Here is an 11,106-nt window from a genome sequence, read left to right on the forward strand (position 1 = left end):
ACGCGTTAGTTTTGGTCACGTGACAATGAGTAATTCTTCATCCTACAGAGGCCGTAGCACGAGTTTCTAATATACGACGCGACGGCAATATATTGGTGCGTGCTCTGGAAATTTGTGCTCTGGATATCGCAACCGCTTTCGCGCTCTACAATGAGCGGGGGATTCTAGCGTAGTTTGCCAGTTTTGATGCCAGCCAACCAGTATTGGATGTGTAATGTAGAATCATATAAGTCAGTTGAGATTTATTAAAACAAAATCAAAGGGTATTACATTTACACATATATCTGCATTGAAGAAAGCTGAAAACAGAAAAAAGAAAGAAAAACATAACTGACATCCAGCCGTCAGAAACCATGGCATGGTATTTTTTTCATAACGCCAACAATTTTCGGAACTATCCAAGAAGCCCGATCAGCTCTAACATATAACGGTGGACTGCCGCCCTAACCCAAACCCTAAACCCGCCTCAGATCCTCGTACCTTAATTCAACCGTACTTTATGTTCGGTGGTGTGTCAGGCTTCTTGGATAAGGCTTCTTGTATAATGCCCAATTTTAACTTCCTATTCCCAAACATTTTAATTGATCCATCATATATTGGATATTTAAACGTTTAAAATACCAACACAGCAATCATAATTAAGAACTTTAGCTACAAACAAACTTAAAATGCTCGGGCCAATTTGACGTGTCAAGAATATATGCAAATTGTATAGTCCAATAATGGCCTTCACAGTTCACATTAGAAGTCCTCCTACAAACTCTATTCCTCCCTATCAGGAACTGATTTCTTGAACTCTATCTTTTTAACCTCCATCTCATCATTTGCCAAGCTGTACACGTAAGTCACTAGAGTATTAGACTGGATATCCATCAAGATGAATGCTGGCACAGGATCCCTGTACGATAGGATGATATTAGATCATCCGTCAGCCACATTGGTACAGTTAATTTAGTGATGGATAAAGTAGCGGGAATTGGATTAGAACGATTAGTAATGTGTCAACACTCAGCAAGAATGACCAAATATAATCGATCAGATCTTTACTTTAGGGATTGTTCACATATTACGTGAGATGTTTGTTTAAATGTAGAGCTAGTCAGATTATGATCTTGATCCTATTTTACTTTATTTTACTATCCATAATTTCGATATTTTCAAAGAATACCAATTTAGACCCTTGTAACTCTGAACTTATAATGTTAAATGTAATATAAGGGAGCAAGATAATAAATAATAATAATTCCTGACCTCTCTAGAGCGCTGTAGGCCCCAGTCACCGAGCCAGGGTTGATGTAAAACTTGCCATCTTTCTCATAGGCCTCCAGTTTGTGAGTGTGTCCACTAATCATCACGTCCACGTCCAGTTGTCGTCTTATCTGAGACACGTCAAATACTCATTAAATCTAACAGTTGTCGTCTTATCTGAGACACGTCAAATACTCATTAAATCTAACAGGGTCAGCACTCAGCTGTTCGTAAGTTAAAAATATCGTAGTTAAAAATATCTTCCAATTTGAGATATTTTAAAACGGGTGCCACTCTAAAATAAAGAGGTCAGATTTTATGGGGAAATTTACTGTGTATGGCTGGCAAAACGTGACAAAAAAGGGTTACTAACCGTGGCTATAGCATCGTGGTCACCCCAGGGGACCACTTGATGGCCATGTATTAGACCAATCTTAAACTGACCCACTGTCACAACCTTCTGTTCTGGGTAACTCGTGTTCTAGTGGGAGAGAAAATTTTTGAAGGATGTAATTAAGGTTGTGTCGAATGGAACAAGCGATATAATTCTGTACATTTATCCTCAGGTTCTAGGATACAATTTTGTGGAGCCTTTGCATTAAAATTATTATTTAAAAAATCTAAATAATGCACGTAAAGTATGGCATTGATCACCAGATAAAAATAATCTATAGATTACAATTAGAATGATTTACTAATTACCGTATCAAAGTCTCCTCTGACAATATGCACATCGCTGGCAATGTTCTTTAGATAATCATGGGTTTCCCGTAAGCAGAGATTTCCAGTGCACAATATGTGTTGTATTTTACCTGGAACCTGGAAGAAGAAGAGTAACTTAATACCAATACCTAGTGTAACTTGAACCAGTAGTACATCAGTACATGATAGCAGACTTGAAGTAAATATTTGTTAGTTTACACTACATGGTTAACATTTCTAATAACAATTAACATACCAGGAGTTTCTTGAATTTCTGAGGAAGAGCTGCCTTTCTGTATGGCATGTGCATGTCCCCAATCACCAACACCAACTGCAATGTGTTCACAAATCAGACATTCAATATGATAAACGACTAATAAAATAACAAAAATCGGCCATTTATTTACCAGCTAAATAATCATGGAGCTGAGATGAATTGTCCAACGTTTAAACATGTAAAAGGTAAAGTAAAGTTTAAAAGTAAAGGTATAACTTACCACCATGATGTTAATCTGTGGTAGCTCTCTATAAGATTACTGCTGACTTAATCTATAAAGAGAAACATAGTTATTGGGGAAATGTAGAATACACTACGACGTATACAAATTGATAAAACTAAATGTTTGGTTAGAATTGCAATTCAGATTAAATGGAAAGCTTGGTAATTTTGTACCGACATTCTAGGTGATTAATATTCAGTGAAGTAGGCATAAAAACGTCATAAATATAAGCTGGATAAAAGAATAAATTAGTAAATCATAAATTACTTCGAACTGCAAAGCATCAAACCAATAAATTAGTCCCTCATAAAAACCTAGATATAGTTTAAAAACATGTTAAAACGTTTCCTGCAGTAATAATAATTTGACAAGTTGTAGTTATTAGGAGGCCACAGTTTTCAAAATTGCCCTCTTTTTCCTCTTAACATCTTTAACCTTTCCAGTAAAATCTTTAAAGAAACTCTCATTAGTGTCCTGTTGGTCTAACTGTAAGAACTTTAAAGCAGCTAGATTAAACCCGATAACATCCTTAACTTCTTTAACAACGTCCCGGGTAGTTTTATTGAGCGACTCAATAACATTAACCAGAACCTTATTAGCAACAATCTGGTTGTGATGAACTCTCAGTAGGAAGAAAGTACACTTACAGCACAGTTCCACACTTTTCTTGTTCAGTAACCACTCGTTCAAGAGGATCAGAATGTCACAGATGTAATGGAAAGGCAGGACTAGAAGTGACTCCTCAAGTTCACTAGGACGCACTTTCTTGATGACATCCAGCACGTAGTCCGACCCGGAAACGTTGAGAGAGGAGAGTATGATGTGTTGATCGGGGGGAGGCGCTGTTTTGTCAACTAGCAGCGCTTCTTCGTACTCCTGCTGTTTAGCAGTGTCTTCTCTATACACTTCTATAGCCTCCATGATACGTTCAGCTGCTCTTACTGTCTCCATGGACTTCTTACCCGCAGATTCAGCCTCGTTATCAGCGTTCTCACCCGGTATGGTGGTGTCCTGGCTGGCCACCAGACTCTGCTCGTACTGCAACTCTCTGGCAGTCTCTCTCTCGTCCTCCAGCACCAGGGGCTCGTCTGTTCTCTCCCAGATTCTGATGCTCTTATCATGGGAACTGGTAGCAACAAAGTCTCCCGACCCTGAGATATCCACACACCACACCTCCTTGTGGTGACCCTCCAGAGTCTGGATGTGCTCGAAGTTATCAGCATCCCACTGTTTCAGCTTCCTGTCTTTTCCTACTGAGAAGAAGAGATGTGTCTTGGGAACGAATACTACTTTCATCACGGCTTCGTCGTGCGCAAATATTGACTTGTGACAGTCCCCGAAGTCTAGTCCCCAGATTTTGATGTTTTTGTCAGCAGAGCCTGTAACGATGAGTGTACTGTCGGAGGAAATGTCCATGCTGGTTACTGGCAGCTTGTGTCCGTATAGCGAGATGAAGAACTTTAGGGTGTCCGTGAAGAACACTTTCACCGTGCAGTCTAGGAGAGAAACTGCTAGAAGTTTGTTGTTTTTGCTGTAACAGACTGACAAGACATCCTCTGTCATCTGTAGAGATTTAACATGGCTAACACCAATCCTACTCTTCTCTCCGACACCCCCCTCAACCAACACAAAGTCCCAAAATTTAACTAATTTATCTGCTGAACCTGTAGCAAATCCCCTGGTGTCGTGCCTCATTGCTATGTCCCAGATGCAGCCACCATGTGCCGCAACACTGGAAACCAGCACTCCAGATACCAGATCCAGAAGCTGGACCTCTCCTTTCTTGGTCCCAACCACAGCGTACTGATCACCTGGAGCCATCACAGCACACATTCCATTACCACATTCCACAGTGGTAATACAGTGCTGGGTTTTACAGGACCAGAGCTTGGTTAACCCATCACTGACAGTAAGAACTCTGCTGCTGTCAGAGCTGAACCTCACTGCTCTGACGTCACTTCTGTGGCCCAACAAGTCTAGAGATGTGGAGGGTTGGTGTTCCAACTCTGGGGTCAGGTTGTAGTTCTGGACTTTGTTGTTATTGAACAGACAGCAGATCTTGATTCCACCTTTGGCTTTTTTAAGAGGTCGACAGCTGATAGATCTCAACTTGTTGCTGCATTTGATGGTTTTCATGTACATGATCTCTTCGTCGATATCTAGAGTAGCTTCATCCTGAGTAACACTATTTTTCAGCTTCTTCCTCTTTCTCTTCAGCAGCTTTTCCTGCTCCTCCCCCGTTTTAACCTTGAACAACTCAATAGTAGAGTCGTTGTTCTGACAAAACACCACATTCTCCACTACAGTCAAACAGTTGACCCTGTCTTTACTCTTCCTGACTAACGCTCCCAACAGCTCACACTGCACCACCTTCTCTCCACTCTTCCTCTTCCCCAGCTCTCCTCCCTGATCCAGCGACCACACCCGCAGCTCCGCGGTGTTGGACCCCGCGATGAGGCGCGTCTCACCGCTACACACTGTGATACTCCACACTTCGTCTCTACCGTTAGTCAGAGTCTCAAAACAGTGCTGCGAGTCCAGGCACCACAACTTGATGTAAGTGTCTTTAGAGGAGGTTATCAGAACGTTAGAGTTCTGTAGAAATATACAGTCGTTAATGGGACCCTTGTGTCCTTTCAGTCTGTACAGGCCACTCTGACTCACCACATCCCAGACTATAACGTTAGTGTCGAGAGACCCTGAACACAGGCGGGTACCAGTGTTGTCGAACTTGAGGGTGGTTACCGAGCTAGTGTGTCCGCTCAGCACCACGTTACTCAGTTTGGAGTCTATCCCGAATATTCTGACAGTGCCGTCCTCGTACCCTACTGCTATTGTCTTCTCGTCGTGTGTTGCGAGGGAGGTTACTGTAGAGGTTCCTTCACTCATCTCGTTCAGTTTCACGTTCTTCCTGGCGTCCCACACTATCACCTGGATAGTGGATAATATGTTAAATCAATAAAATAAAAATTAAAGTTAACTATAACAGACACATATAATACATAGAGATAAAATCTAAAATTGACTGCTGTGAAAGAGAAATGTTGACAAACTCGAGAAACAATAAGAAAAATAATTAAGATAATAAGTCTGATTTCGTAAACTTTACCTTTTCCAGAGCAGGACAAACGATGACGTTGTTTTTAAGAAGGAGAATGTTTGAGGTTGGGGAGGCGATGATACCCCAGACGCTGTGGTGAGCATACCGGAGGTACTGGTGGGTCAATACCATACCTTCAAAGAGTACGATTCAGTAAGGGTGTGGTACTGGTTATGTGGTTACTAATTCAATTTAGGTAATTTAATGTATATAATAAAATCTGGATTGTTTATGTCTATATTTTACTGAATTGAATTGAATTTCAAAGGGCACACATTTTTAACAAAATAAAACGACAGAGTATCTTAAATAAGGTATTGGATTTGGAATAACAATGATAAAATCTATTATAATCTTGAATTCCAGCACGAAACCGAAAACGATCAAACGATAAAATGGTATGATAATGATTAAAAAACACGATTTTTAACAGATGATAAATTAAAAGAAGTAAATGACAAAAATAAAATTTAAACTTTGTCGCAATTATCTGACAGAAAAAAAGGTCAAGTGATCGAAAACCACAGAAAACTCGTTTGAAAGTTACTAGAGCTAAGCTACTAAATACTTAAATTATATATTCTGATAAACAGAAAATATTTTCTTTTATCTCTTATAAGTGCTACTGAGTCTAACACGAAAGGTGGACATCCAGCAAAAACTTAAAAGCCCTTCGACCAAAGAATGAGCAAGTTTCCATTTAAAGATTGCAACAAAAAATAAAGATAGATTCCCAACCACAGTAAAGAGGAATCGTTCGAATACTACTTAAACCAGGGGTTTGAAAAAGCTAACTGTAGTTTCTACACAATAGTTTAAAGTGGTTTACGGACGGGGAGGGGGTATAAAATGGCAAAATCTGGCTTATGGATTATGGGAACGATCCTCAATAGTATGAACCATAATTTAAAATAAATTAATCATGCAGAATAAAGGAGTATAAAAAAGATTAATCAAATTAATCAAATATCTAATGAACCACTAATAATTTGATACAAATTCTATATAACAAATTTGTAACCATTTGGTAAAAAAAGTCCTAACAGATTAACAGAATCTCAAATTCACTGTCCCTTAAACCTTGTAGAATTCATCGTTTGCTGAAACTGCCCTGACATGAAGAGCCTCCCCACTGAACTTGAGTTTAGCTTGATCCCACTGCATCACACTCCCCTGGGCTCTACCATTAGCAGTCGCCAGGTTCCTAGCCTCAACCCCGTTCACACTGAAGTCCCACATGTTAAGATATGCGATCTCACCCTGGAATGCTGTGAGAGGGTTCTCAACGACCGTGCCGGTTTCATGCTGCTGTCCGATGACAATGTACCCACCAGAGGGGATGATAAATCCTCTGTTGCTCGAACCTCCATCCATAACATTCCCGTCAATGTAAACCTGCCAGCGCCCGTAAGTGGTGGACCAGGTGACTACATAGTGATGATAGTTGTTGTCGAAAGGGATAAGGCAGTTGGTTCCCCTCACTAAAGGCTCTCCATCAAGCTGCAAAGACAAACATCCTCCCTGAGTTTCAGCAGCTGCTAAGATCTTGAGGTGGTCCACTTGGTTACAGTTATACGAGAGAATGTGGCGGCGATTTTTAGAACTCTCAGTGTAAGGAGGGGTCTTCATCCACCAGCTGACCGTGAAGGATGTCATCTCCGGCAGCTTGGTCTTCCAGAGGATGCTGTCGGTGGAGCTTCCTTCACCAGACTCGGGAAACACTACTTTAAAATTCTTGCTGGAGATAGCGTGGGCACTTGTTTGGGACTCGTTGTCTGGGCAGCGATCTGATCCACTGTATCGATTCTCGTTATTACAATAATCGTCGAAATAGGCACCTATCAAACGTTGTAGATTTCTGTAATCCAACCCAGCAGTTTTCATCATGCTTTTAATGAAGAGTGAGTCAATCCTGTCAATCTCGTAATAGAGAGGAATCGGAACACTGTTCAAAACGTCTAGGCTTCCATCCTCAGCATATGAGGCAGAGGACGAGGATTTACTTCCAGAGACTAACTTTTCAAAGATACGGGAATGTCTGAATTCCTCTTCAGTCAGTTGATGTCCCATTTTCTTTGTCATGCTAAAGATAGCCCCTGATCTGGGATCAATTCCAGCTTGCTCGAGATTGTACCTGTCCATGGAGTTCAAAGAGTTTTGGAAGTTTAATCTGGAACCCAATTCTAGCTTACGGACAAAATGTGTGCCAAAAGTATTTAGGAACTCATGTATTTTAGCATTGATTCCATTAGCATTATCTCTGTCACGTTGATAAGTAGCATAGATGGCTTTTAAGTTTTCTAAAAAAGCGTCAGTGTAAGTAGGTGGGTTGACAGTATCAAGGATGGTTTCATACTTAGCACAAACAATTTGAGTCATGAGAATTTCAGCGGAATGGTCTTTGGAGTGAGTTGAATCGACTTGTTTGTAATCTGAACTGCCATGAAATGAGTTATCAAAACCAGTGTAGTTTGTCTTAACCATATCCTTGAGCAATCTCCGGTACTCATCACTGCTTTGGATGGTTTCATGGGAAAATGCTTGAGTGCAACCATCCTTCGAATAAGCCTTGGTCCCATCTGGAATTTGATACTTAAGATCTCCAGATGTTAGACTCTGAGAGTAAAGTGGTTCAAATATAACGTTCCTAAAACCTGGATCTGAGGTGACCTGAGTAGCTAATGGGTTGCCATGATAGAGATGATAGCCCCTCAATAAATACCCAATATTTGGGAGAACATCCACAGGGTTACTGTTAACCGATGAGGGAAACCACAACACGATGACAAGCGAAACAAATTTCATCATTCTGGTCGAGTAATGAGGGAAGTAAGGAAATTACATGGTGTTATCTGCTGAGACTCATGAGTTGATTAATGGCATGGGTTGTTTGGTGTCACCTGAAAAGTTAGTGATGGTTATTAGAGTTATTCTTATCTACAGAGAGTTTCAGGAATGCGACAAATATGAAGAATTTCGAATTGGCAGATTATCAACAAGTAATGATGACAAGTTCAATATGTTTGTGTAACTGTAAATGTGGTTCAAGAGTGGAACAGCCATTAGAAAAGCTCGTTGGTTGTAATAATAATAAAAAATAAAGTCAAATTTTACACAGCAATTTATCGATACATATTTGTGTCAGTTATTATATATAGAAGATACTTTAAAGGATACTAAATATAAAGGTGGATACAACCATAAATAAATATAAAACAGTAAACTATCAACTTGTTGACTTGACCCTATTTACCCAACCCTGACCAGAGCAGAGGAGTGATCTCAGGAGTAAATTTTTGTTTTACTTAAATGTGCTACAAAAATTAAAGTTACGGCATGATAGGCTTCCATTCCTTACAATTTGCTATCTCGTTGAAAATTTTCTTAGCAAACCTCTTGCAGTTTTTGTCAGTGTACACATATCCATCCTCTTCTTCCATTACTTTAAACACAGTAGCTGGGGATGCACCTTTTTTACATTTATCGTGAATATTGACTTGAGGTTCACCTTTATTAATAAGCCATATATAGTACTCAGCTTGTTTCTTAACATTATAACCTGTGATAGAAGAAACTATACTGCCCACCCCCATATTAAATTTAGATTCATTTTCCATATCAATTCCATATCCATTCCATATCCATTCCATATCAATACTTTTTTCTATCCGAGGTTTGTCATGCTTTAGAGTTGATACATCATAGAGGTATTTGCTTCTCTGCAGATCAAAAGAAGAACCGGTTTTTTCAACAGACCACCAATTGCATGATGACTTTTGAACCTTATTGCATGCCCTGTACACCAAGTAAGCATGGAAAAGTACCGATTCTGATTTTGGTATCCACCTTTCAAGCGGGGTCTTGTAAATAATAGCTTCTTTTATCACATCATTTTCTCTATGATCTTTAAGGATATTCTGTTTCTTCTCTTCTGTCAGATCGACTCCCTTACGAACTGAACTGTAGTCAAAAAGGTCTTTTTCGCTTTTCCAGTCGTCTCCTTTCATTCGACCACTCCAGGACTTGTCATGGCTTGGTTGCACTATGAAATGAAATGAATTAATGCGCTTGTACAACGCCCATATGGGTATCAATTGACACAAGTGTGAGGTACTAACCATGTCAGAGTGGTTCTAAATGGCGAGGTGAAAATATTCAGCAACAAACAACTTGAAAGTTCAAGTCAAACAAAATTCAAAATTCACCAAAACGAGTAACGTAATTTCGATTTTGTTAGCTATTCGATCACTGCAAGATTGAAAACCAAAAAGACGGGACACATTTTCTATCACATAGAAAATAAGAATATTCAAACAATATACACATAATATAGCAATGACCCTATATAAAAATTCTATAAAGTAAAGTAGAGTAAAAGTAAAGTAAAGTAAAATTTATGACATCACATCATCACACATGTCTACAAACTATCATCGCACTGTGTGAAAAAATATATAATAAATATTTCCCCACCAACATTAATTAATTATCAAATACAATATTTAAAAACAATTTCATCAAAAACATTATCCTATTTTTAAAACTTCCCAGTGGAATACAGATTTAAAAAAACGCTTCTTTGCCACATAAGGATGGAACCAAAGATAATTGTTATGTTTCTTTTTATTACTGACATAACTGGCTCCCTCAATTCTTACTAAAACTTCATTAGAAACATTCCAAAAAAAGCAATCATTTGTAATACTTTTAGAAATCATATCTATCTTATATCCTTCTAATTTAATTTTAAAACCTAAAACTGTCACAGAGTTCTTGACGTCCGGAGGGAGTTTGTTCCAATATGGAATAACTCGCTCCGGGAGAAAAGACTTCTGGATATTCTTGACCTTTGTCACACTTTTACTACATCTATTGGATGAAACCAGATTAAGACCTGATCTGCTTGGTCTGAACAAGTCTGAACCATAATCAGTCATAGCATTAATAACCTTAAAAGCTTCAATAAGGTCCCCACGTATTCGCCGCTCTGCCAGCGTTGTCAAATTGAGGATTTCCAGTCTACGGCTGTAAGGAAGAGTACCCACCTCATCAATCAGACGGGTAAACCGCCTCTGGACGCTCTCCAGCTCCAAAACAGTCCCCCAACTTCCATGAGCCGCAGGTGGATTCCAGAATTGGACACAATACTCAAGATGAGGTCTTATTAAAGCTTTATATATAGCAATCATAACAACCTTTTCTCTAATAACTAAATTCCTTACAATCCAACAAATCATACAATTTGCCTTAGCGATACATGCTTTGATCTGTTCGTTCCAAAGTAGGGAGCTATGGGTAATAACCCCCAAATCTTTTTCCTGTGCAGATACTTCAAGTTCTATACCATTTACCTTATAATTTAAATTAGGATTGTTGTTAAAATTAATGTGCACTACTTTGCACTTGGCAAATACAAATATTTTCTATCACACAGTATTGTGGTATAGTATTGTGGCTCTAGTTCAAGATATACAAGTGTGCTACACCACTCAACACTCAAATTTTTCTAAAAGGGCCTCCCGAAGGTTGAACTTAACTTGAATTGATGGACTGATT

At 39.1% G+C, this 11,106-nt stretch overlaps 4 protein-coding genes across 4 annotated transcripts in view; 1 reads left to right on the forward strand and 3 right to left on the reverse strand.

The window, feature by feature from the left end:
* Positions 1–11,106, forward strand: part of LOC134812866 (uncharacterized) — a 912,489-nt gene that overhangs the window by 130,710 nt on the left and 770,673 nt on the right. The gene's annotated exons all lie outside the window — the stretch shown is intronic.
* On the reverse strand, positions 236–2,506 carry LOC134812882 (vacuolar protein sorting-associated protein 29-like). The gene is made up of 6 exons (XM_063820485.1): positions 2,448–2,506; positions 2,207–2,281; positions 1,951–2,067; positions 1,622–1,729; positions 1,252–1,379; positions 236–898 (listed from the first exon to the last, which is right to left on the reverse strand). Exons 1-6 carry the CDS (start codon positions 2,451–2,453, stop codon positions 763–765), a joined length of 570 nt encoding a protein of 189 aa, XP_063676555.1. The 5' UTR covers positions 2,454–2,506; the 3' UTR covers positions 236–762.
* LOC134812862 (WD repeat-containing protein 3-like) lies at positions 2,676–5,719 on the reverse strand. The gene is made up of 2 exons (XM_063820446.1): positions 5,560–5,719; positions 2,676–5,381 (listed from the first exon to the last, which is right to left on the reverse strand). The coding sequence occupies exons 1-2, from the start codon at positions 5,680–5,682 to the stop codon at positions 2,832–2,834; spliced, it is 2,673 nt and encodes an 890-aa protein (XP_063676516.1). The 5' UTR covers positions 5,683–5,719; the 3' UTR covers positions 2,676–2,831.
* Positions 5,852–9,588, reverse strand: LOC134812505 (uncharacterized). Its single transcript, XM_063819974.1, has one exon. It carries the CDS (start codon positions 8,356–8,358, stop codon positions 6,625–6,627), a length of 1,734 nt encoding a protein of 577 aa, XP_063676044.1. The 5' UTR covers positions 8,359–9,588; the 3' UTR covers positions 5,852–6,624.

This window comes from Bolinopsis microptera, chromosome 3 (assembly GCF_026151205.1).
Source record: "Bolinopsis microptera isolate Bmic1 chromosome 3, MBARI_Bmic_1.0, whole genome shotgun sequence".
Lineage (NCBI taxonomy): Eukaryota > Metazoa > Ctenophora > Tentaculata > Lobata > Bolinopsidae > Bolinopsis > Bolinopsis microptera.

Excerpts from the sequence above, each read along its gene's own strand:
- LOC134812862 (XM_063820446.1), bottom strand. The coding sequence starts at position 5,682 with ATGGTATTGACCCACCAGTACCTCCGGTATGCTCACCACAGCGTCTGG. Across the intron at positions 5,382-5,559 it reads TTTGTCCTGCTCTGGAAAAG|GTGATAGTGTGGGACGCCAG; the intron begins GTAAAGTTTACG and ends TCCACTATCCAG.
- LOC134812882 (XM_063820485.1), bottom strand. Across the intron at positions 2,068-2,206 it reads AGAAATTCAAGAAACTCCTG|GTTCCAGGTAAAATACAACA; the intron begins GTATGTTAATTG and ends TTCTTCTTCCAG. Across the intron at positions 1,730-1,950 it reads TCAGAGGAGACTTTGATACG|AACACGAGTTACCCAGAACA; the intron begins GTAATTAGTAAA and ends CTCTCCCACTAG.
- LOC134812505 (XM_063819974.1), bottom strand. The coding sequence starts at position 8,358 with ATGATGAAATTTGTTTCGCTTGTCATCGTGTTGTGGTTTCCCTCATCG.